General features: G+C 51.8%; 8 protein-coding genes across 8 annotated transcripts; 5 read left to right on the plus strand and 3 right to left on the minus strand.

Moving 5' to 3' along the window:
• Positions 1–419: 419 nt before the first annotated feature.
• Positions 420–761, plus strand: A1O5_08121 (uncharacterized protein; the record flags this gene model as incomplete). The annotated part of the gene is made up of 1 exon (XM_007748705.1): positions 420–761. One exon carries the CDS (start codon positions 420–422, stop codon positions 759–761), a length of 342 nt encoding a protein of 113 aa, XP_007746895.1.
• Positions 762–2,050: 1,289 nt separating this feature from the next.
• On the plus strand, positions 2,051–3,622 carry A1O5_08122 (uncharacterized protein; the record flags this gene model as incomplete). Its single annotated transcript, XM_007748706.1, has 1 exon — positions 2,051–3,622. The coding sequence occupies one exon, from the start codon at positions 2,051–2,053 to the stop codon at positions 3,620–3,622; it is 1,572 nt and encodes a 523-aa protein (XP_007746896.1).
• A 1,180-nt stretch (positions 3,623–4,802) lies between these two features.
• A1O5_08123 (uncharacterized protein) lies at positions 4,803–6,146 on the minus strand (the record flags this gene model as incomplete). The annotated part of the gene is made up of 3 exons (XM_007748707.1): positions 4,803–5,599; positions 5,658–6,040; positions 6,094–6,146. The coding sequence occupies 3 exons, from the start codon at positions 6,144–6,146 to the stop codon at positions 4,803–4,805; spliced, it is 1,233 nt and encodes a 410-aa protein (XP_007746897.1).
• Positions 6,147–7,997: 1,851 nt separating this feature from the next.
• On the minus strand, positions 7,998–11,915 carry A1O5_08124 (DNA repair protein RAD50; the record flags this gene model as incomplete). Its single annotated transcript, XM_007748708.1, has 1 exon — positions 7,998–11,915. The coding sequence occupies one exon, from the start codon at positions 11,913–11,915 to the stop codon at positions 7,998–8,000; it is 3,918 nt and encodes a 1,305-aa protein (XP_007746898.1).
• A 922-nt stretch (positions 11,916–12,837) lies between these two features.
• On the plus strand, positions 12,838–14,544 carry A1O5_08125 (uncharacterized protein; the record flags this gene model as incomplete). Its single annotated transcript, XM_007748709.1, has 1 exon — positions 12,838–14,544. The coding sequence occupies one exon, from the start codon at positions 12,838–12,840 to the stop codon at positions 14,542–14,544; it is 1,707 nt and encodes a 568-aa protein (XP_007746899.1).
• A 1,016-nt stretch (positions 14,545–15,560) lies between these two features.
• A1O5_08126 (uncharacterized protein) lies at positions 15,561–17,210 on the minus strand (the record flags this gene model as incomplete). Its single annotated transcript, XM_007748710.1, has 4 exons — positions 15,561–16,901; positions 16,952–17,000; positions 17,054–17,105; positions 17,201–17,210. The coding sequence occupies 4 exons, from the start codon at positions 17,208–17,210 to the stop codon at positions 15,561–15,563; spliced, it is 1,452 nt and encodes a 483-aa protein (XP_007746900.1).
• Positions 17,211–19,582: 2,372 nt separating this feature from the next.
• On the plus strand, positions 19,583–21,841 carry A1O5_08127 (uncharacterized protein; the record flags this gene model as incomplete). Its single annotated transcript, XM_007748711.1, has 1 exon — positions 19,583–21,841. The coding sequence occupies one exon, from the start codon at positions 19,583–19,585 to the stop codon at positions 21,839–21,841; it is 2,259 nt and encodes a 752-aa protein (XP_007746901.1).
• A 651-nt stretch (positions 21,842–22,492) lies between these two features.
• On the plus strand, positions 22,493–23,738 carry A1O5_08128 (uncharacterized protein; the record flags this gene model as incomplete). Its single annotated transcript, XM_007748712.1, has 2 exons — positions 22,493–23,144; positions 23,212–23,738. 2 exons carry the CDS (start codon positions 22,493–22,495, stop codon positions 23,736–23,738), a joined length of 1,179 nt encoding a protein of 392 aa, XP_007746902.1.
• Positions 23,739–24,108: the final 370 nt, after the last annotated feature.

Genomic DNA, 24,108 nt, shown 5'->3' on the forward strand with positions numbered 1-24,108 from the left:
ACACGAAATCCCGTCGCACTTCGTCGGTTGGATCCAGATGTTGCGATGATGGAGAAACATGTTATCGAAACCTCTAGAGGATGATCTACAAGCGTGTCAAAAGAGAATTAGAAGCCGCGCAGGTTGATTCTGATATTTTAATATCCACGATTTTGGAACGGTTCCTTCCTCAACTCGACACATCAGAACAACATTCAGATATTCTCCAACGGTTCAACACAAAATCAACTATAGTCTCTGATCGCGATCTGTCCCTGATCTTCCGAATCAATGAATCTACGACTAAGTCTAGGCTATCACCTGCCTCGGTATGTTATTTTCGGTCCTGGCAATTACCCAACATAGTTCTTCAGGCCATCATGGGCAGCATTCGTTATGATGGGTAAGACTTCGGTCTGTTAGATGCCTGGACATTACAAATGAGCGATTTGGACGATTCAGATTATGTCTTCATCCGTTACATTGGACCAACAACGGCACCGGGCACACCGTGGATCCGTTTCAACACAGTAACGAAGGTGTATCGCACATCGACAATAAAGGTTTTCGCTGAAAAGTTCGAGAAGATTGGCGGCTCATACTACAGGCTTCACACCTATGAACTAAGCGATACCGTCACAGAAGCCTTGCCAATACTCTCACGTTCACCTCGGTTTGATATCAAGACCATTCATGGAGAATTCACAGACGCTTACGAACGCGCAGTAATTGCTCTGTTCGGGTCATCATTGGTCCTTAACAAGGCTCCGGGTGGACGTTAGGCACGTTTTGCACCAGGGAGATCCGAGTTGAGCACCTTGGGCAGCATTCGCCCATCTGTCATTCATAAGATCACACAGTCGCGACTCACGGCTTTGGGCTCTCGGGCTCAGGATTTGGCTGTCCTATCACTGGATTTCCGATCATGGGTCACGCAGAACACTGGATTGCTCAAACCCAACGACAAGCTTCAAAAAGCCAATACGCACATATCAACACACTATGGCCCGCAAGCCACATGTCAATTGGTCAATAGCTATTGCCTTCTCTAGATCATAACCGCGGTCGCACCAGATATTAGCCTGGAGGAAAACGCGCGCTTCTTTACCGGCGGTTCAAACTCAAGTCGCTCCGTGGTCAATGCTTTCCAGACGCTTGCAGATTTGAATCCAGCTTTTGTGTCTGGGAACCTGAAATCAATACTTCCTCTGACTTCTTTTACGAACTTTTTTCAGCTGGCCTCAAAAACGTTATGGCCGAGATTAAGCGAGGCGATGGAAGTACGGCTAAGGTACCTATTTCTGATGCAACAATTGATAGTGACAACCCTTGGAGGTGTCCTTGATATATTCTCGGAATATCAGACATCCAGCTTGACGGAGGCCCGTTTACCATCCATGGTGTCGGTCGAACAGGAGAAAAGCGTCGAATTACAACTTGAGAGTTTCCGAAACAAGCATTCAAAAAGCGCACGTATCCTGACAGACGCGTGCTACATATTCATGCAGAAGGCATAGATGTGAAAAGACGAGATTTTGGCTTGCTTAGGTATAGTTCCTTGCTGGTATGCCTTGGAGCACTCGCTCGGCTAGGATGCTCGTAGTCGAAGGAATGAAGAAACCGTAGGGCATAAACTATGGGCCAGAGCATGTAGGACACTTCTCCTACGACAGCGGGCATCCCAGAATCGCAGCCTCCCGGGGCAGGAGGTCATGGAGATCTATGCCTCTTGGGACAAATTCGCTGGGACAGAGTCACGTCTGGGTATGAACCATCCGCTAAGAAATAAGCATGGTGAGTCGTATGTGAGTCGCAGGTACGAGCTTGGTACGAAGTATCTCTCACCAAGCTCTCACCGAGCTCTCACCAAGCTCTCACCCAGCCCGCGAGAGCATACCGTGTACCGGGTAGATAGGGCGGCACCACTCTTCGTCCCAAACGGGGATGAGTTGGGGGCAGCTTTCAAGACTCGTCTTGGCAACTGCGATATCCGCATCGGGACATCTGGCCTCACATTTCCCCCCGTTTCCTCATAACCGTCCACCAACTAACACCGCCCTCCATCTCCATCATGGTTGTCCTCGCTGCTTCAATATGTACGCGAGGCGGGAAGCCACTCCTCTCCCGCTCATTCAGAGAGATTCCTAAATCTCGCATCGAGGCTCTCCTCGCGTCATTCCCCAAGCTCGCCGACTCGTCAACGCAACACACAACCGTCGAGCAAGAGAATGTCCGTTTTGTCTACCAGCCGCTCGACGAACTGTATCTTGTCCTCATTACAAACAAACAGTCCAACATTCTCCAGGACATTGACAGTCTACACTTGTTCGGCCAGGTCGTCACATCCATCTGCAAGAAACCCGACGAACGAGAAATCCTCCGCAATGCCTTTGAACTCCTCTCCGCCTTCGACGAACTCGTCACTATGGGCTACAGGGAGAACCTCTCCCTGAGCCAAATCAAGACCTTCCTAGAGATGGAGTCCCACGAAGAGAGAATCCAAGAAATCATCGCCCGCAACAAAGAGCTGGAAGCATCCGAAGAGCGGAAGCGCAAGGCCAAACAACTTGAACTTCAGCGGAAGGAGGCTGCACGCTCTGCCGCGTACGGACGTGGAGTCGCGCCAAAAATGCCTCAGCAGCCTGTCTATACGCCTCCGGCCCGTCCAGAGTCCTCTTACGATACCTACGAAGCCGAAAAGAACAAACTTGCCAGCAAGTTCGCCGCACGTTCCACAAAGGGTATGCAACTGGGCAAGAAATCCAAGACTTCAAATGCCTTTGCGCAAGTTCAGCAGGAAATAGCCACAGAAGAGTCTCCTGCAGCCGAGCCTTCAACGGAACTACCTGTCCGCGGGCTACCGACGGCGAACACTCACGACACTACCCTTTCGTCTCCTTCGACACCTATTCTGATCTCCATTACCGAGACGCTGTCGGCCAAACTTTCCCGAGAAGGCGCCCTGAAGTCAATGGAGGTCAAGGGGGATCTACAACTGAGAATTACAGATTCAGCCTTGACCAAGCTCGCACTTTCTGTTCAAGCTGTCGAAGGACCTCTGAAAGCTCAATTTCGCACACATCCGAACGTGGACAAGAATCTCTTCACCAGCCAAAAGCTCATCCAGTTGAAAGACACCTCCAAACGATTTCCCCCCAACAATAGTATCGGCGTGTTGAGATGGCGCGCCACTGCCCCGGCAGACCACAACGCCGATGTCCTTCCGTTGACATTGACAGCTTGGGTGAATAAATCCTCGTCCGACGGCACCTATACTGTCACAATCGAATACGAACTCACCAATCCCTCCTCAACAACCCTCCGCGATGTCACGCTTACAATCCCCTACTCTTCATCAGAACCCAGTGTCTCATCTTTTGACGCCGTATATCAAGTCACAGGAGACTCGTTAGAATGGACCATAGGCTCAATCGACGCCGAGAATAGCTCGGGCAGTTTCGAGTTCGAGGCCCAGGCTGATGACGATGCGGAATTCTTCCCCATGACAGTGAATTTTGAGATGAGCAGGACGTTCGTGGATGTGGATGTGACGGGGGTGAGGCTGTTAGAGGGAGGGATGGATGAGGAAGTGAGCTTTGAAAAGATTATCAAGGCACGGAGCGAGGGATTTGCCATTGAATGACGAAGCCATGAAGAAGGGGACTGGTGGTTTTGCCTGGTGACTTGGGGCATTTGGCAACTACATAGCGATTGCGGTTACTCGGAAATGAAATGTGCACGACGAACGAGACAGGAGAATGTCGTTTGGCGCAGGGAAAAAGTGCAGGTCATGCACGCATACATGGTATTAGATGAGAATTAATACCCAGGAAGACTTTGGTGCGCACGAAACCTCCAGAAAGATGGCTTTATTCTTTGCACACACACATTCTCCAACTCTGTTTCGTGAAACCATCTACGTGCCTTCCTCGTCTGTTCTCGTAGCGATGGGTTATGATACGACAGGACATGATATGAGACGATGAAATGTGATGTGACGCGACCTGACACCATGCGTCGCGAACCGTACATATTACCCCCCCTTTCCTAGCCACCTAGGTAATACACTTACGTATTCCGCATTCCGCGTATATTCCGTGCTCTGTGTTCCATAGCCCCCGTATGCTGAAGTGAGCCTGGGGTCCTCGTTTCCCTTCCCCCTCCCGTGTCCTACGCATGGATGTAGCCTTAGTAGCCCCGTACTCAATGGACGGGGTACTGTGCGGGCTGTGCGGGACGGTCATTTTATTTCTAATTTTTTTTTCTTCTTTTCCTTCGTTCGTCAGTCGTTCATCGGTCGTCGTGGAAATTGTGAGTTCAGTCGTCGTAGCGGTGGCCGGGGGCGGTGGTGGCAATTAATAGTAATAGTGATATGTAATTGTAGTTGGCAGTTGACCAAACACGCAATAGTCTGCCTGACAGGTCGTCATCAAATCACCGCTCAAATGGGGGAACGCTGTGGAAAAGCCGAGAAGAATCGGAATCGGGTATATGGGGCATACATAACATGACGAATAACTTAGGAGGGAAGGATGTCGAGAGGGCCGTGCATGCTTTGGGCTGCATGTAACCAGACCCGACGGGTGTAACGGACGTAGATATTGATTGACTGCTTCGAGTGAGGGAGGAAATGAGAATGTGTAATTAAGCAAATAAGGTGATGTGGAAAGAAAGACACGTTCTTGTTCTTGTTCTTGTTGTTGTTGTCGTCGTTGTTGCAGAGTAATGTCGAGCCAAGCGGGTTCGGTGTGATGTTTGTCGACTGAACGAACGCCCGGCGATATGCTCGTGGTCATGGCCATGGTCGGAGTGAACAACTCAACTCAACTCAGCGCAGGCCAGACGCCGTTATCAATAAGCTTGAAGAGATCCCACTCGGCAGAGGCCTCGGTCTTGAAGTTCCAGAAGAACCAGCCCTGGATCTGGGTCTCGTACACATCCAGCTGGGCGCGGATGTAGTTTGCGGTGCTGGTCTTGTTGTAGTCGCTCCACTGGTCGATGAAGTTGATGTCGGCGCAGGAGCCGACGTATGGAGAGCTGCTGTAGCTGTCGTCGGCGTTGCGCTGTGAGTACGTGCCGTCGTAACGGGCGCCGATACCATAGCCGTTGATGCCTGGCGCGCAGTCGGTCATGGCAGCCGTCCACTCACCGCAGATGACGAACTTGTCCTGGCCCTGTGCCCATGAGCTGGCCTGTGAGTAGACATAGTCGACGTGCTGCTCTGGAGTCATTGCCACCTCGTCGTCAGTGAAGACTTGGTATTCATGGTGATCGACAATGGCTCCGGAACTCCCCTGCCCAGTCAGGACGCCGTTCCAGGAAGACGGAGCGGCGAAGCCGTCGTGGATGATCACGGGCGTCTGGCCTGATTGTCGGACCACGCCGAAGCCTGCCTGATAGTAGCTTTGTGTAGCGTCCCGTCCGCCAGGAAGAATGTTTATCGACGGTTCGTTGAGAAGTTCTATGCCCGAAACCACGTCTGCGTATGCCGGACTTGCGTATTGTTGTGATATTTGTCTGATGACATTGAGTGTTGCATCGACCGTATCGCCTGTTGTCCAGCCCGGCGTGGGGGTACGTTGACCTGAATTATCTTGTCCATTCTGCGAGAGCGGTGCACCTACGACAAGTGATGAGTTGGGCATCCCATGAGTCTTTGGACAAACGATCTTACTCACCGTGGAGGTCAATCCAAACCTTCAGGCCGGTCTGACGAGCCCAACTGATAGCAGTCTCAAGGTAATCCGCGGCACCTTGAATGTACGGGTCACCGTCGTACTTCTGGAACGCCCAGTACCCTATGGGGATCCGGACCGTGTTGAAGCCGTTTGCTGCGATTTTCTGAAAGTCGCCCAAAGAGACCCAACTGTCCCAGTGGCTGCGGAGAATGTCTCCAGCGTTCGGCGCTTGTTGGCATAATGTATACTCATCGACCACACTGCCTCCGAACTGCTGGAATATAGATGGTGTGATCCAGGGTTCGAGGACTAACCAGCCACCAATGTTGACGCCGCGGACCGGCGCTGAACCATATGAGAATTGTCGTTTGGCCAGAGGAGAGCTGAGGGAAGCTGTCAATATATCTAGACGCAACAATGGATCCCGAAGACTTACGCGACAGTGGCTGTAGCTACGAGAGCTGTGAGAAAGGCTTTCCCAACCCCCATGGCTCAATGTGAAGGACTTGAGAATAGCGACAGGAGAAGACACTCGACTGGGCTCCGGTTTGAGTGCCTCTTGCTGCTCGGGGTCGAGATACCAGAAAAAGAGCTTGAGGTCAAGCAACCTTGCGCAACCGTGCGCCCTTTATCGTGTAAGACCAGCGGATGACCTGCAGCAAAGCAAACAAGCAATGACGATGCTGTTGGTGCCTTGATTGGATCAAAAAAGAGTTACCTGGTCAAAAATGAGGGGAAAGATCTTGAAACAGGTCACGCATACATATCATGTGGTATAGAAAAGAAAATGGACTGAAGAGGGAGGCTGCAGACAGGCTGGGAGAAGAATATGCTGAATGTGTTGATCGTCGAAGAGTATTCGATGAAGTGGAGGTATGGGGACACAAGATGACGGAGAAGAGCCTCGACGAGGAATAGACTCACGGCTGCGGTGGAATTCTCGTCACGTAACCAGGGGAACTTTGAGAGCACAGATCCTGTATGCTTGGACAGAACATGGTGAGAGTGGGTAAAGCATTTTCTGGAGCTCGTGGGCTCAATGGTTGGGATGTGTGGCTGTCTGCTGAAGCGGTTAGTGGATAGCCACAAAGGCAACAAATCCAGTTATTGATCGGTACCCCGACCACTCGATTGGAGCCTCTCTGTTCATGGTAGAGCCAACATGGCAAAGGTACCATCGGGCTCCACGGAGTATGTCATGCTGCGGGGGAAGGGACGAGGCGAAGTAACAGAGAGGCAGGTCAACAGAAGCTAGAGGACCCTCTTGCTATCTCCTCTTCTGGTATCCGCTTTGCATGCCGCGGCCAAGGGCTGCCTCAGAAGTGGATGGGTCTAAAGCATAAAAAAAAGGGTCGAAATGACCGAACTTGGTTCGAGGCATCCAGGATGAGATGAGGTTTTGAGAGTTAGCGCAAGCGAAGACAAGGGAGGCAGTCGTCGAGAAGCTGGAAGCAAAGGCCTGGGCGTGTGTGGTGGCAAAACAATATGAATTGTCCATGTTGGGCAGGATGGAGAATGCTGGGGGGAAGCCTGATGCTTTACTGTCGATCCCGAAGACCATGACCAACCACCATCTCCCTTTGTGAAGGGGTTGCCAGTCTGGTGACCAACAAGCAATTCGGGCGCAAAATTGTGTGTGGATAATCCACCGCTCTTTCTGGAAAATGCTTGATGGCCTGCAATCCACACTGGGCACAGTCGCAATGTTTGTCGTCTACTTGTTTTCGAGCCCTTGGTTGCCGGGGTAAATGAGCGACACATACCGAAGCTCACGTTGCTTTGCGTGTTTTGCAATCCCCCGAAAGGCAAGGCGCTTGTATCTCGCTTACCTCCACCTTGCCTCGCCTTGTCTTGGGCGCTTGCGCTGTTGTTGGTGCTCCACGCCCCTCGGTTCGTGGTCCCTTACATCGCCAGCCACTGGCACCCACAATCTGCCGGTTTTCTCCTGGCACTAAGCCTTCCGTGGATCAAAGGTCCAGCCATAAATCCAGCCCCGGCACTCTATTTTCACGTGTCGAGTCTCCTCTGCCAAAAGCAATGCACAAGTCTATTCGCCTCTTGCATCTGAACACATTGTCTCACTCTCGATCAGCTCAACAAATTCACATCCCCAGCTGCGGGTTTGTCGTTTTGTTTGTTGACAATCCTCTATAAGCATGTTCCCGAGCCACGTCACCTGTTTCAAGGCACCGTGGCACCATCTGGAAAAACAGTGAATCGCCGACCTGCCGAATGAAAATCTCCTGCCAGGTACCAGACCTGCACAGCGAATGATAACGATGCACCTGGCAGTCTCCGATTTCTATTGCGAATGGATGGGTGCCTGCATATCGACGCGGTTCACAAAACCTCTGCGATACTTTGTCGCTCAATGATGGAGTTTTGGGCCGAGTCTCGCGACACTCGATAATAGGTTCCTGTAAATTTCGAGCATTCCATTTGTCGCAAAAAGTCTTCGTCATGAGTAATCACCACAAGTTGGAAGTTCGACTGCTGCTGTCGGTATTCGATGATCTCCTTCAACGATTGGGCCAGACTTTCGATGTTGTCGCGGTCGAGGTTCGTTGTCGGCTCATCCAGTGCAATCAGTCCACAATGGGTGCTGAAGACTTCGGCTAAGGCTAGGCGGATGATGATGCTCGCGAGGACTTTCTGTCCTGCACTGCACCGTCCCCGCATGTCCATTTCTGCACCTCTCTTGACCATAACCACCCGATAATTATACGATCGATTGCCTCTGCCAGACTCATTTTCTGCTCGAATCATGATCGTGTCGACATCGGTGCCCCGGTACGTTTTGCGCCACAGCTCCTCGATGATGCTGTTGATCTCCTCCATCTTGAGGCTGTGGTATTTCATGATCGCCTTGTCCAACGCTCCACCATACCGTGCCAGATCTTCTACAGCCGCTTTGGTAGCTTCAACCTTGATGTGGGCTTCTTTGTACCGTTGTGGCGCATCCTTCAGATCTGTCTTGTAGTCCTCTAAGATTTCCGACAATTGATTATCCTTCGACTTCACTTCGCCCAAGAGTCCGCCCTGTTGTGTCCCGAGTCTGTTGTATTCCATGCTGTACTTTTGCGATTCCTGCTGGAAACGGTCGCGATCAGCTTCGGCATTGTGACTTTCAAGTTCCTTAATTTCCTCCCGCAGCCGTGCAAGGGCCCGGCTCTCTTGTCGGTATCGGAGATTGTCAGAGTACTTTCTCCGTGTCGACTCGCCATCCCGGATTCGTTCATTAGTCTGGTTGATTTCACGCGTGAGTTGGTTCTGTTCGCTCTGGAGGTCATCCAATTCCTGCTCCAGATTCTTGAGTTCCCGGTTGACATGTCCGAGTTGATTTGGCCCGTCACGGTCCACGTAAGATTGAATCTGGTCATTCAGAATATCGAGATTGTTGACCGTGTCATTCAAGTTGGAGAGACCATCTGACATTTCGCGTTCTTTGGTGGCTGCGCGCTGATCAACATCATCATATTTCGCCCGGGCTGTCGCGATTTGAGGTTCCAGCTGCTCAATTGCCTTCGTGAGATTCTCCATGAGCTCCCGCTGCTTTTGATTATTTGTTCGAAATTCCTCCACCCGAGCTGCGAGAGAAACTTTCTTCTCAAGCTGAAATATAACATTGTTCAAGTTACCTTTGAGGTCCCGTAGTTCAAGCTCCATGCCGGAGATACCTGCTCGAGATTGCTCCTGCTCGGTTCTCAATCGGTTAATGACATTTTGGGTCCCTCGCACTTTTTGGTCAGTAGAATTCAGCTCCTCTTGAATCTCTTCCAAAGTCCGCGTATTACTCTGTTGGCTCTGTTTTGCAGACAGTTCCTTGACCTGGCCGCTCAGCGATCTGATTTCGCTGTCGCACTTGCTGATTGAAGAAACGGTTTGTCCAATTGATTCAATATCACGCTTGACTTGCTGCTTTTGAACCACGCTCTTGTCATGCTTCTCTAGATTTGTTAGCAGAGACTGTCGCTGAACATCCAGATCAGCCGTCTCCTGTGCAACCGTGGGGATCTCAGAGTCGACGAGCTTCTTCCAGGTTCGATGAACCACGCCGAGATCTAGCATGCGCTTGTATTCTGCTTCGGCTGCTTCGGGATCAGATTGCTCTGCATGCGCCTTCGTCTTTGCAATCAGCTTGTTGATGCGTTCTTGAAAATCTGCTAACGTCTTGCTGCCGAGCGTGAAGCCCCGCATACAAGTGCGACACGCTGGCTTGTCTCCTGAACAGGCATCTAGGACTTGTTGGTAATAGTCGTGAAGACCGCTGAAACCTGAGCTATTTTCTCTGGCTTCTCTAACGTTTTCTTCCGCCTGTTTCAGCGCTTCATCATAGCCTTGGGGGCCGTCCTCGATAACAGCGCGAAGTTGTTGTTCACATTTTTTAGCCTCGTTCTCCTTGCGCGAGAGGTCTTTGCGGACAGTTTTCTGCTTGAACTGTAGCTGCTCCAACTCCCGATTTACCGAATCTCTTTCTCGCTCGGATGCTGAGACTTCACTCGTCGCGTTCCTGAGGACTTCCTGATGGGCATTTTCGACCTTATCAGCAGACCATGCTCCATGACCAAGAAGGGCTGTGATACGGTCACTGTGAGCATTCAACAATGTCTCAAGGCGTTTCTGTCGGTCCTTCAACTCTTGCTTCACAATGGACAATTTCGCAAGCTCTTCTGCCTTTTTTGTTGACCAAAACATCTCATCTCTTAATTTGGAGCTGATCTCCTCAAAAGCTCGGAGCTCTGCATTAGCATTCTGAATCTTTTTGTCCCAATCGGCCGCTTCCGCCGCCTGACGTGTCTTTTGTAGTTCTTTGTTAAGATCATCAATCCGTGACTCGGCTACTGCCTTGCTCCCCTCATCGACCGTGATCTGATTGACTCTATTCTGGAACTCTCCTGCTTCGCGGTCATTCGAGTCCATCTGCTTTCTCGCGGTGGCTCTTTGATCTTGAAGAGCTAACTTTCGCTCAGTCAATTTGTTGATAAGAGTCTGCGCATCCCGTCGCTGTGTGGTGTGTGCAAGCCTCGCCTGGTCCAGATCTTCTTTTTGATGTTTGGACATCTTCTTGATTTTGACCAGGAACTCTTCGACTTGATTGTCGTCCTCTAAGTCCTCGTACCCACGGATCTGATGTTTCGCAGCGGCATCTCTCACCATTTCTTTACGTCTTTCAAGGTGACGTTCGTGTGCCTCCTTCTCTTGTTCGTACTTGCCCTTCAACTTCACTTTCTCCTCGCGCTGTTTACCCAGCAATTTCATCTGATCTTGTTGCCCGATGTATGCCTCTTGCTTATTGCTCAACTCATCTCTCAGCTCTTCTTGTCGAGCTTGGAATTGGGATAGGGTTGTTTGCAGCCACTCGTCCGGCTCACTTACTTCTACTAAGTGCAATTTGAGATCGTCAATGGTAGCCTGTTTGCCTTGTGCCTCGATTCGCTTTCCTTCCAACGCCCCGAGAATCTTTGCATATTCCTCGCCCTTTCTCCAAGTTTCATCTGCCATTCGCCGAGCATGATCGATTCTTTGCTGCAGCTCCTCGCTTTTCTTCCGGAGTTTCTCAATCTCATCTGAAAGAGCCTCCTTCCTCTTTTGGGCTTTTAGGGCTCGAGCTTTGTCCAGTTTCGCATGATCCTCCAGGATCTTATACTTGCCCAACTCCTCATTATGCTTCTTCCGAATCTGTTTGATGTTTTCGATGGCCTTGGTGTATTTCTGCGCCTCAAAAATCTCATCGAATTTCTTTTTCAAAGTGGTGGGATCACTCAGAGGCCAGAAGCTTTCGTCTTGGTGGCAAAAGATGACATTGTCAATGATGGCGGTGGATACACCGAGGTATTGTGGAAGGATCAAATCCAATTCGGCAACCCGAGATGACACGACGGTTCTCTCGCCCCGCCTGCTCACAACTAACGAGCATTCCAACGTCTTCAAGGAACGGGTGGTCTTTTTCACGTTCAGTTCCAGGCGCCGAGAAACAGTTAGTGCAGCTCCACTGGCTGATTTGAAGGAGACTTGGACCTGGGCCTTGACTTGGCTATCGCTGTTTAATTTCGGGTCATGGACGAAGGCGCCGCCGACTTTGGTGTTTGGAGGCTGCATTCCCGTGAAGGCAAACTTTAGGCATTCGATGATAGTGGTTTTCCCTGAACCATTTTGGCCCACGATGAGAGTTAGCGGGGTCTCAAACTTGATGTGTTGTTCTTGGTTGTTGTCGAAGGAACGAATGCCCGAAATCTTCAATACGTGAAGCCGGGACATCCTTGCACAGGCGTATGGATGGTGACGTTTGACAATTTGATAAGAGGCAGCTCAGGAGAAGGCCAAGAGAGCAGACTGTTGCGGGCATCAATGAGAGGAATTGTGCAACTTGTGAGGGATGTAGAGGCGTCCTCAACTAGGCAAGACAATTCCTACAGGTGCGTGTTGATAGGAGCTCCTTTGCCCTATCTACTTGTTAAGCACAGAGAACAGTCATGGCTGACGATCGTCTTGGTGTGAAAGTGAAAGTGAGGAACGCGATGTTGGCACGTGTGCCGACAGGCTGCCAGCGCGGCTGCCTTTTGGTTTCGAGCATCGCCCCTGGTAGCCTGGTGGCGCACCTCTCAGTCGCCTAGTCACGTGCTCTTGGCAAAGACAGTTGACAGTTGGCGGCGTTGTCACGTGGCGTGGCAACATCTTGATCTGTAAGCCATCTTGAGATCTTGATTCTCTTCGGCGTTTCATCGACTCATCGAAGTGCCATCAGACCACAAATCCTCGCTATTATCTCAAGCTTTGGGCCATTCAAGTCATTTCTAGGGCCCCCTTCTCGGGTGCTTTTTCCGTTCATGAGTGCGACTGTACTCCGTATGCGGCCGAGCCCTCCATTGCTGGCGTCGCTTCACCAACCCCCCCGCGCTCCTAGTTGGTGGGAGAGACCGCTTTTGCTTCAGTGAGCCCCCTGGAGCAGGTACCGACAAACTGCTAGTCCCCCAAATCAGGAAGAAAGGGAAACCTTGCACACCGACAATAAGGCGTCGAGCTCAAGACCCACAACTTCTTCTCTTTTGGCGCAATGGGGGGGTTCCAGCCCGAGCCATCTCCCATGATGGACTCTTTCACCCTCCAACCAGCCTTGCTAGATGCATCGCTCGTCGGCAGCGCAGACATCAGCGTATTTTCTGACCCTTTGACCCTCGATATGGCCTCGATGCAACCCGCACCTTTTGACCCAATGGATTCCATGCCGTCAAGCTTGATGCAGGATGGCTCGAGTAAACCCGATACGCCTGACAGCACTATGCCGACCAATGGCATAGGTGCTGGACCATTACCCACCGACTTTGCATTCCAACATGCCCACAACTCGAGCAACACTGTGACCGAATTCACAAGGAGAAAGAATTGGACTCAGCGCTTGCTGGAGGAGCTCAAAGACTTGTTGTATATCCTAACTCCTGACGGCCGGATTCTCTACGTTTCGCCCTCGGCCAAGCAATTGACTGGACACGACCCGAAAGAACTGATAGACAAATCAATATCTGATTTTATACATCCCGACGACTCCTCCCTTTTCATTCGCGAATTCAACGAGAGCATCGCTACTGGAAACTCTGTTCGCTTCTTCCACAGGTTCCGCGGCACCGAAGACAAATACCGTATCTTTGAGTGCCATGGCCATCCACATCTCACCACCGAGATCACTCAAATCGCTATTTCAGGACCGCCTTTGAGTACAGGATTTTGTCGAGGCTTTTTCATGATGGCCCGGCCGTATCCAACTCGAACATCTGAGCTCCTGGATTCGTTCCTGGAGCATAAGATTGAAAACTTCAGGCTCCAAGCGAGGATTGCCGCCCTAAAGCGCGAGGAAGCCGAGGACACGGACGCCCAGCAAGAGCATTATCACAAGCAAGCCGCCGGAGTGACCGCCTCGCGAGCGTCATCAACTTCAGCCGACATTCCACCCACATCACCATCCGCCACAACTACTAGGCCAGATTTTACCGACTATGGTGGCATGCCACCGCCCGCAAAACCAACGGTATCAAACATCGCCCTCACCCGCGAGGCTTTGGATGAGGCCAATGCGTTTGCTCGCCCAGACTCCATACGGGACAAAATGGCCCGATACGAAGGCTCTTCACACGTCGATTCCATTGAAATGTTAACCGGTCTCCGCTACCGCGAGGGCGAGAGATCCCATGGCATATCGACTGGTGGCACCTCCCCTGCACTCATTCGTGGCGATGCAGGTATTCACATTCCAATTGAAAAAGCCGATGCACGATACTCATACATCGACAAGAAGCACAAGAAAGTCAAAAGTGCCGAGGAATACGTTTGCACAGATTGCGGAACGCTCGATAGTCCTGAGTGGAGGAAAGGCCCCAACGGTCCGAAGACATTGTGCAATGCTTGCGGGCTGCGGTGGGCAAAGAAGGAGAAGAAGAAGCAGGCCGTAACAGATGGGGTATCGTCTAGTGCGCCGGGAAATGCTAGTCCTGCAACATCCAAGACTGCCGAGACAGGAGCTGCTGACCGAGTGTCGTCGATTGCAGTAGCGGGAAATGCCAGTCCTATGCCGCCTGTAGGCAAGACCAGCGAGATAGGAGACGCCAAAGCAGCCTCGACGGCGGCGGGAAATCTTAGCCCTGCGGTATCCGTGCCGAAGACCACGACCATCGCTGAGGAAACGGGAAAGGCCAAAGGGGCCGGATCAATCGTGGTAGGAAGTGGCGGTCCTACGGTATCCGCGTCCACAGCTATCATCAACGGGATAGCAGCCACTGAAGTAGCCCTGTCTAATGCGGTGGCAGGAAATGACGGTCTAACGGCGACGATTGCCAGCACTGTCGGCGATGGCGGCAATCTACCGTCTTCTGCTGTCAAGCATGAAACTAGCTAAGCGGAGCTGACGTAAAGAGCAAGCCTTGAAACTGATGCGCTTCAGCATGGAGGAGACTGACCGCAGCGGGATTCGGAGGGAGGAACCAGAGGGCCCCGATGTGATACACTGCATCTGGATGAGGCTGAAAGAATCCTGCATATGCATGCCGGATTCAAGGCCTTAACGGTTCAGTGTGTTTCATCCCGACCTGCCCTGTCCGACGAGTGTCTCTCTCTACAAAGTCGGACCACCTCTTGAGACTGGCCGCGTAGCATTCCCGTCTCCGCCCGATAAGTATATACACAAAAGCCACGAACACCTCTCATATACCCCCAACGCGACATAGCTCGATGTACAATAGTAATGAATGCATGAAAAGGGGACGCATAGAGAAGAGATGTGGTTGATGTATTTATTTGCACACGAACACGAACAAGAACAGGACGATGCAGGTATATATATATACATATATATATACACATATAATTTGATGTTCCATTGCATTAAAGTGGACAACCTCCCTCTTGAGTCGTTTCTGTCTCCCATCGCTAGAGGAACGACCCTGTCTCTACCTTGTACGAGACACACATCAAGCAGCAAGACATGGCGTAGCTAGTCCGTCCGCCAGCTCACCTCTGCTCTGATCAACCGATTAAGCCACTCGCTCCGCACTGGGCTGCCCATCCAGCCGCACGTATTTGGACGCTCGTCTGCGAAAAGGGCATTCAGGAACTCTGTCTGTAGCCTTCTGTTCGTTCCCAACTTCCCGAGTAGGTTCTGGAATCGAGGTCGACCTAGCGGATTGCAAAGCCGTGTCCTGGCCAAGGTGGTCATCTGAACGATACATGTTCTGCCCGATGTAGCATCGTTCTTTCAGCGGTCGAGATCAGGTGAGATCTGTAGGTACGGCCGTGGTGAAATCGTTTCGCCACCAGGTAGATCCAAGCACCATAGCAGACTTGGATCAATTTAGTTCGAATTTTTTTTTTTGGATTTCGCACATTTCCCTAGACTTGGTGCAGGCAGTGATATCCTCAAGTGACCCTCCTGGCATCGACGGCATCGCGTCCGACATTCTCACTCAGGTTTCCGGTGTTCGACTCGATCTCGTCCTCGGTCCTTCCGTCTGCATCTACGAGAACAATGTCGCCATCTTCCGTTAGCTGCTGCTTGCGCTGATTCTCGCTGTCTGTTCTACTCTCGTCAAGTTGCATAGCATCCATGTCACCACCTTCGACAGCGTCCTTGAGCACGATTTCAAAATCCTCTGAATCAGCCGTTGACCCGGGACCAGTTTCCGATGTCGTATCTGTGGCTGCGGAGCCCACAGGGATGGGGTTTCCAGGAAGGATGGTCTGTGCATCATTTGCATCTATTCCCCTCTCTTTTCCCTCCTCGCCCGGTGGACTTCCAATGTGAATTTCCACATCTTGTCCATCGACTCTACCCATATCCACAGAGCCCACGAGGTCGGGTCCGCGGGCGTGGGGCACCACATCTCCTTCGTCAATGAGGCAATTCTCTTCCATTGTGCCGCTCACGTGTGTATCTGGAGGGTTTCGGGTCACGGGCACAACACCAGCCTCCTGTTCCATGCGAATCAACTCGCCTTGTGTGACTGCGCCATCTGGCCTTTCAGGTACTAGGAGATCTCCATCGCCTTGTGTAACCGTCAACGGGAGGGAATCATCCAGCCCATCTGTGCTGGTGCTGGTGTTTGAGTCTAGCGGACCTGAATCTTCACCTGAATCCTCGCCACCACCGATTCCATTCCGCAGCCACGGTATTGGCGTCAAGAGCGCGCCGCCTAGACTTTCGTCGCTGCCCAATGAATTGCTGTCATAACCATTGCGTACATCGCTGTTATTCCAAAGGATTCCTCCTCCTCCATCTCCATTGACGCCATTCACCACAGGCGGAGTTTCAGAAAGCGGAAAAATATTTGCAGGACTGCTAACGCTGACGACTCGATCGATGGCCCGTAACCATGCAGGGAGGGTTTTGTAATGTTTTGTGGGGTATAAAACGAGCTCTGCCAACCGCTGTATCGTGTGAGGTGGCCTCTCGGAAAACGATGATCGAAGGGTATGGGTTACGCTATTGAGCATCTGCAGCAACAGAGCAGGCAGCTCATTGAGAGTGGCGGAGGCAACATCTTGTGACTGAGGAAGTGAATCAGGGACATGGCTCGTCGAGGTTGCCGATGAGGTCGGGAACGGTGGGACGGGAGGAAGAGTCCGCAAAGGTGTGGATGGTGTTTGTAAATTGGGATTGGAATCTCCGACTTGCGCAGGCTGTGTTTGGGTCGGTGAGGACGAAGCGCGTTGATTTATTGTAGGATACGGTCGTGGCGTAGGGAATTCCGTATATACGATCTATACATGATGTCAAACAAAGGACTGCTAATCTGCATGGAAGAGAATACCTCATTGAGTCGCTGGAGCAGTGGTTCGATGATGGCTGGCCACTTTTCGCTAATATGAAGTAAGTCTCAAGTTGTCAAAGCTGGGTAATGGAGGGAACACACTAGTCCATCTCGCCATTGCTGGCGACATTCTGGAGAGTCTGTTCATCCAAGGCTGGGGGCAAAAGTCAGCGCTTCTGTGGGGCAAGAGTTTGCTTCTTGAATGTTTGGCCTGGAAAGATATCACCGCGAGCGGGAGGACGAACGTACCTAGAGACATATTGAACGCTAATGAGGCAGGTGACTTATGCGCAAGGGGATGTACGAGCATCAGAGGGGATCTTGAGAAAATGCCATCCACGAGGCTGCATGCAGCATGGACAAATTCAAACAAGGCGGCGAGGCGGGCGTTTTTCCAGATGGTGAGGGCCAGCAGGCTAAAGAGGCGTCGAGCAGGAGACTTTGGCGCAGTTAAGCGCCCACCAGCCTGGGCCCTGCACAATGCCACCCCAATGGCTGTTGCAAAGCATGGGGAGGCGTCCGGGCACCCGCCGGGGTGGCCTTCCGTTTAGCAGTCTCCATCGATGTCCCCTGGCCCACCCAGGCACACCAAGGCTTCGGAAATATGTACTGTAAGTTTCTCCTTTGGGCATACCTGCACCGGTCCTCCGAACCTGCCTTAGCGCCCCTCCTCCCACTGTCTGCAAGGTGATGAAAGGTCAATGCAACACCGTTATTAATGTTCTTCAGCACCAGCCGCCATCAGCACCCAAGACGGAAGAAGACCTCTGAATTCTTTATCTAGGTGAGTTGAGCACAAATCGACAGTGCCGCAGTCTACTACATAGCTCCAACTGCTGCGGTAATCGTGCGCTTAGGTATTATGTACATACATACTCCGTACGTTGGGTACTGACATGATGCCAAGGCGCCTGGCCTTGGAGTGCCAGGATTGCCCCATGCTTATTTGTCATGCACCAAGTGTCACAGACTTGGTTTTCCCTACATTACAGTACATGTCTTCAAGCAAGTCCAGCTGTGTCTTGCTTTTGCACCACTGTACCTGAACTGGAAGGTCAGTTCGTCCATGGGGTCAATGGTGACCTGCAGAAGAGGAAGTTTTCCCGTCAGCATCTCCAGCGTAAGGTCTTACGAGGCATGGCTTCGTCTTCGGGATTTTGCAGCACAATGGAGTACCTTTCCTTCTGTTCGTACGGTCCTACCCGTAGGCCGAAGCCCTACGGAGGTAGCTTCTCTCAATTAGGACAAATGGATCATTTGCCGCCCGCACAAGCAGAACCTAGGTATTGTACCTGTGCGTATTAGCTGGAGTGCCCTCACACCACATTTTCCCACCCCAGGACCTGTCAATCTGCAGGACTGGACGCGGGATGGACATGTACCGATTACCCACGGAGTCTGAAGTACTTGGTATGGGATATATAATGGCTGTGAAACGTTGATATCAGGTTGGTCTCGAGGGGAAGCAAGGGAGCCAGCGAGCGAGCGAGCGAACCCGAGCACAATGGGGTCTCGTCAGTGGCAAAACCGGTTGGCGACTGAGGGCGGGCCCCCGGCCCCTTCGATACTATCCAATCCCTCTGGTCATGCCCGTTTTTAGACGTCTTTGCACGATTTGGGCGCAGCCAGGGAGGACCGGGGATTCTAAAACATATCAATCCGATCCAGCCTTCCTTCGACGCCCTGAAACACGCCTCCTTTGCTTCCTCTCGGCGCATTGAGTGCTTTCCGATCAATTTTCGAGGTCTGCATTCATTCATTCAGGCCAAGACCGGGAGGAGGGTGCGGGAGATATTCAAACTTCCCAGGTGGCTGGCTCGAGCCTCGGGCTGATGCTGCGGGTGATGGAGGAAAAAGGCCTTCAGGTTGCTTTTCCAGTGCTGACACAACGCCAGAAAGCCCCGGAAAGGCGGCAGTCTAGCCGCTGCGGGCGTAGACATGAAAAATGTGGCTCACGCCTGGCGTGGGCTAGCCAGTCAGCGGTGCCAGAGTTACCGAAGATGGGCCTCGATGGGCTCGATGGCTTCTGACCCTGGTTTGTCGGCTGCCTTGGGACGTCCCTAGGGCGCTCGTTGGCTTCCCTCAAACTTCGCCGTGCTGGCTTGTCCTCTGGCACCGTTGGTGTCCTCGCGGGTCTCTCAGGCGGACAGAGCCAAATCGTCTCTTGAAGGAAGGGCAACCGCTCCCGCGCTCTGAGCCTTTTCGCCCACACACACACACACACACATACACCAGAGACGGCTTGTCCCACTGTCCGACCGCGTGCTTCCAAGGTCGCTTCATCCTCGTCCTCTCCCCACAGCTGATCCCTCCAATAATCGTCAGCATGCCTTTGTCCTGCTTCTCATCCTCGTCCTCGACCTTTGACCTCGCCTCTGCTGTCACGGATCGTGGCTTTGTTCCCTCTTTGACTTCGTTTGTTCAGCTTCACTGCCATTCACTTCTTTGTTCTAATATTGTGTCATGACGCCGTCTGCCAGCTGCTGTCACCGCTGTGCAGCGAGCCCACCATTCCTAACCGTTATCTTCCCTTGACTCCGCCTGCTGAATCTCGAGATACCAGGAATGACCCGTACAAATCCTACCACAATCCCTCTACGTTGACAAAGTCCGTTCCCTCTTCTCCGCGATATGGATCTGTTCAATATTCCCCCCGAGGGGCTTGTCCTGCGACGGAAGTCCAAACACGATACACATAGTAAACAGACTAGAGGACCTACGCAAGTAATCCGGTTGGACTTGGTTGAGTCCGTGACTAAGGATATACTTCGATCTTTGCAAAATAACGAGCAAGTTCGTTTCCGATGTGGCAAAAGACCAGCGCTGCAGCTCGGCAAGAAGACAGTGACTCTAGAAAGCAACGTTGATACGTTTCCCACCGAGATCTACACCAAGTCCAAAGATGATACAACCCCTCTATACTTCACCGGCAGGTCAAGCCATAAGCTTGAGGTCAAGAAAGCCGAACGGGATACTGCAAAAGCCGACGAAGCCTTAGCTACCCTCGAGAGCACTCTCAAATCTATACAGGAGGAACGTGCGTCGAATGAGACCAGCTTGAAAGAGGATCTGAAGCACCGAGCAAGGAAAGATGCAAAGCCATCACCCTTATTAGGGCAGGGTTCTGCTCTGAGGAAAGATCATTTGTTGGGGCCCTTGAACCGATCTACGCCGGGGAGCCCTTTTCTGAGCGCCTCTTATTCTCCGCGGTTGGGCCCTACCTCAGCTCCTTTGGCTTCTGGGATCTCGACGAAGGATCGGATAAGACTTGATGCTATCCGGATACCGCTCGTGCATCTTCTGGCCGTTCGGCCAATGACGCCGAAAGCAATCTGTGATCACCTGCATGCAACCAAGGAGGACCTTGAGAAACTACTCGACAAGGTGTCATGGGAGTTGAAAGCAGAGGATGGGAAGAGAGAGTTGAAGGAAAAGAGTTACCGCGAACTTGATGTCTGGAAATTTCGTTATCGGTCGCAGGAGGACAGACAAGCAGCCATTGACCATGCCATCCAAGCTTATGACCGGATGAGAGTGGAGAAGAAAGATCCTCTCTGGCAGCTCTTACTTCCTCCAGCGGAACGGGGGAAGGGCAAGATCCTGTCAAAGCTGAACTTCGACAAGCCGGTATCCAGTCACGCCACCCCTAAGCCGGAGCGTCCGAACGAGGACGGCAACGAGAGTAAGAATGAGGTGTCGGATCGGGATCCTGCGAAGGCACGAATAAAGAAGGATAGAGACCCAGCCGCTGTAGAGAAAAAGCGCAAGGACAAAGCTACCACCCCCAAGGGTCCAGCCAAGGGCGACCCAAGTGGTCCTTCCAAAGGCAAGGACAAGGAGCTCTCGCACCTCAAAGTCGCAAAACCAGATGCCAAATTCAAGTCCTCTGAACGCATTGAGGACTCTGATGAGGAAGCCGAAGCAGCTTCAGAAGTTGTCGCCAAGCCGAAGAAGCAGGACGCAGGGACAACCAAGTCAACTTTGGCCGTGAAGAAGAAACCCGAATACGGCCAACTCAAATCGACCAAGTCGCCACTAACAACTGTCTCTCCCAAAAAGGTTGCCCACAAAGCCTCACTTTCAAACGCGTCTTCATCCAGCGGGAGCAACAGCGCGAGTGATAAGCCTCGGCCTGCGGTCTCAGGCGCTTCAAAGTCACTGAAACCTCAGAATCATCAGAGACTGGAAAGTACGGCTTCCCGTATTTCTCCTCGCCCACGACACGACAGTTCACCGCAGAAGCCGTCACCACTGGGTTCTTCACCTCCCACCACCTCGACCGATGTAGACAATTCTAGCTCTAGCAAAGCATCCAACCAGTCTTCGGCGCCATCATCTCCACCATCCAGCACTGACATGCCTCAAACGAAACAGGGCAATAAATACTCCCCTGTCATCTCGGACAAAAGTCGCAACGTGTCTCGGGGCAGGAGTCCTGGTCCAGGCCCTGTGAAGCGCAAGGCTGCTCCTACCGATGAGGAACGTCCCGCAAAACGCCAGCAGCAGCAACAGACGACGCCCTCTTCAAGTCATTCAACTCCCCTGACGAACGGTACAACTGAGCACCCAGCGCTGAAGCGCCCTGCTGTTCCAGTCCGGACCGATTCTGAACGTTCGTCTAGTCCCGAGAAACCTGGACCCAGCCGAGCCGATGTCATTGAGGAGGCGAGACGGTTTCAAAAGTACTATAAACGATACAAAGATCTTTATGATAAGATATCCGAAACCGACGAGAAGGAACGTGATGACAAGGACATGGGCGACCTGTGGAAGATGCACAAGCGACTGAAGGAGATGAAGGCGGATATCTGGGCGAATTGGGGTAAACTTGAGAAGCTCGACACAGCCGAGCCTAATGGCGATGTGAGGCAAATGCTCGCTGTTGGATAATAAAAGTGCTTTATGATATCAAAGATATCTGAGATGGATCGACACATTTGCGGGAGAGACAAAGAGTCCATTCTACCACCCTTTGTGAGTACATACAGGCTTTTTATGATTTTTACAATGATCCAGACTTAGATAAGCCTGATTCCAAGAAATGAGATTTCTTTGCTTTTTGGAGAGCTATGTTTGTTCATGTTGTCATCTGCGCTGGTTTTAGACCCGACCCTCCACCTCTCCTCTTGCTCAGATGGAAATTTACCCTTGGCCTTCTTTCCGGAAGGTCTGGCAGAAACCTGTGGCAAGTTGACTGCCATCTGCCAAACCCCCCTCGGGATTATCCACGAGGAGACAGATTTTCCTTGCTAATTCCCTCACTTGATGCCATCACCTTGCCCTTGCTTGGTTAGAATCGATCAAGGGTGACTCCTTCCTGTGACCTCCGACTCTGCGCATGCTGATCAGAAAATGAATGACAGATCGAGTATTCACCTTCGACTTCAGCTCTTCTCCGTTATCTTCCTTGGCTTTGGCGTCGGCCGATGACTGAAAACAGGATTTCATTTAGAGCAAGCTTTGACATCAACTCTCAATCGGTCCTCACTTTGACTTGGGTAAGAGTCGGTGGCTGTCTGCTCGTTCACCCTTGGACTCAAAATGGCCAAAGATAAATCACGGAAACACTCGAATGGCAAGCGTCATTCAAATGCCACCCCACAAAAGTCCAGCACCTTCATGCAAGACATTGTTGATCTCACCCAGACCGATCCATGGGCTCACCAGGCGAGACGAGCACGATCTGTTGCGCCTGTCGCACCTGTCGCACCTGGCTCGAGCTCGAAGCCGACACCACTGTCACCGGGATTCCCAATAAGAAAGAGTGTAGAAAGAGGATCGCGTCTAACCACGACGATCAACGTCCCTCAAGATCCGAAATCGAACCCCGCCTACATCTTTCAACAGTTGGCGTTGGCTAACAATCGTGCGAACACTCGTCCTTCCTTCTTTGGGACTCTCAACCCGGATGACGGTGAAAGTTCAGGCAGGAATGATACCACTGAGCGTGATGATTCCCCAACTCCAGGTCACAGAGGGGCGATGGACACAGACAAGGCTAAGAAAAAGAAGTCTAGTCAAGGGAAGGGGAAGGATAAGCAGCCAGACAGAGAGTTTAAAGACAAGAAGCCAGCTGACACCAGCAAAACTCAACGCCATGAGGAAGAGGCCAGGCAACGAGAGGAAAAGAAGAAACGCAAGGAGGAGAAGAAGAACAAGAAACAGTTGACCAGACCTGTGGAGACTCAAGCAGGTACGACGAAGATCTTGTTGACCTTTTGCTCCTAATGAACATGCGAGGTAACTAACTCCTTCCCCAGTTGCCGCAGCAGAGTCCCGGAAGCGTAAACGTGACAATGAAGAGGCTGAGGCGTTTAAACGCCGAGTCGAAGTCGAAGCCAATGCCGTCAAGAGACTTCGCGAAAGCCTTCCAACTGTCCGCCTTGACCGCGTGTTTGGGAAGCTTGAGCAAGAGGAGGGCATCAAGCCGACCGAGATGGCCGTGCTGCTCACGACCGCCAGAGACACGATCCTCGACCTGGCGAGGCAGCAGGTCCTGCAAACTCAGAGGGCGCAAAGAACCATTCAAGACGAGTTGCTGAGGATTCTGAAAGAACAGAGAGACAAGCTTGCCGAGCTGGAGGGAAGGGCCAAGCTCAGTGCTGCTCCAGCTTTAGCGGCACATCGTCCCGAGAAGGGGATGGTCGAAGTGATCGATGGCACATCCTCTTCTTCTTCAAACGATAGCAGCCGTGACGAGGACAGCGTGCAGAAGTCAGGTGTCGGAAGGAGAACAAACAATTCTTCGCCCCAGCAGAGACCTCTCGACAGATGCGCAACACAGTGACCAACAACGGTCAAACGACTAATCCCGCCTAGGTGCACAACGTCCCATCGAAAGTGCAAAGTGATTGATTGGACACATGCGCTACTGAAGAATCTGTATGCGTGAAATGAAAGGATGGTCAAGTTGCTTATGTGATAAATGCTGAGACGTGAATGGGGACACTAGGAGAAGGCTTCGCCGAAAGACGCAAGGAAACTGGGCAGGGGCTACCATGATTCTGTGCGGCGAGAAATAGCTGATGGCCAACTTTCCTCGGTGTTTACGAGACGATTCTGTGAATACGAACGAGAACAATGTTGCAAAATCAAATGTTCCAAGCTGCGACTTTTCTTTCTCCAACTTTCTCAATCTCCATTATTCTCCCTCCAAA

The sequence above is a fragment of the Cladophialophora psammophila genome (assembly GCF_000585535.1).
Source record: "Cladophialophora psammophila CBS 110553 chromosome Unknown aczJe-supercont1.13, whole genome shotgun sequence".
NCBI classification, from domain to species: Eukaryota; Fungi; Ascomycota; class Eurotiomycetes; order Chaetothyriales; family Herpotrichiellaceae; genus Cladophialophora; species Cladophialophora psammophila.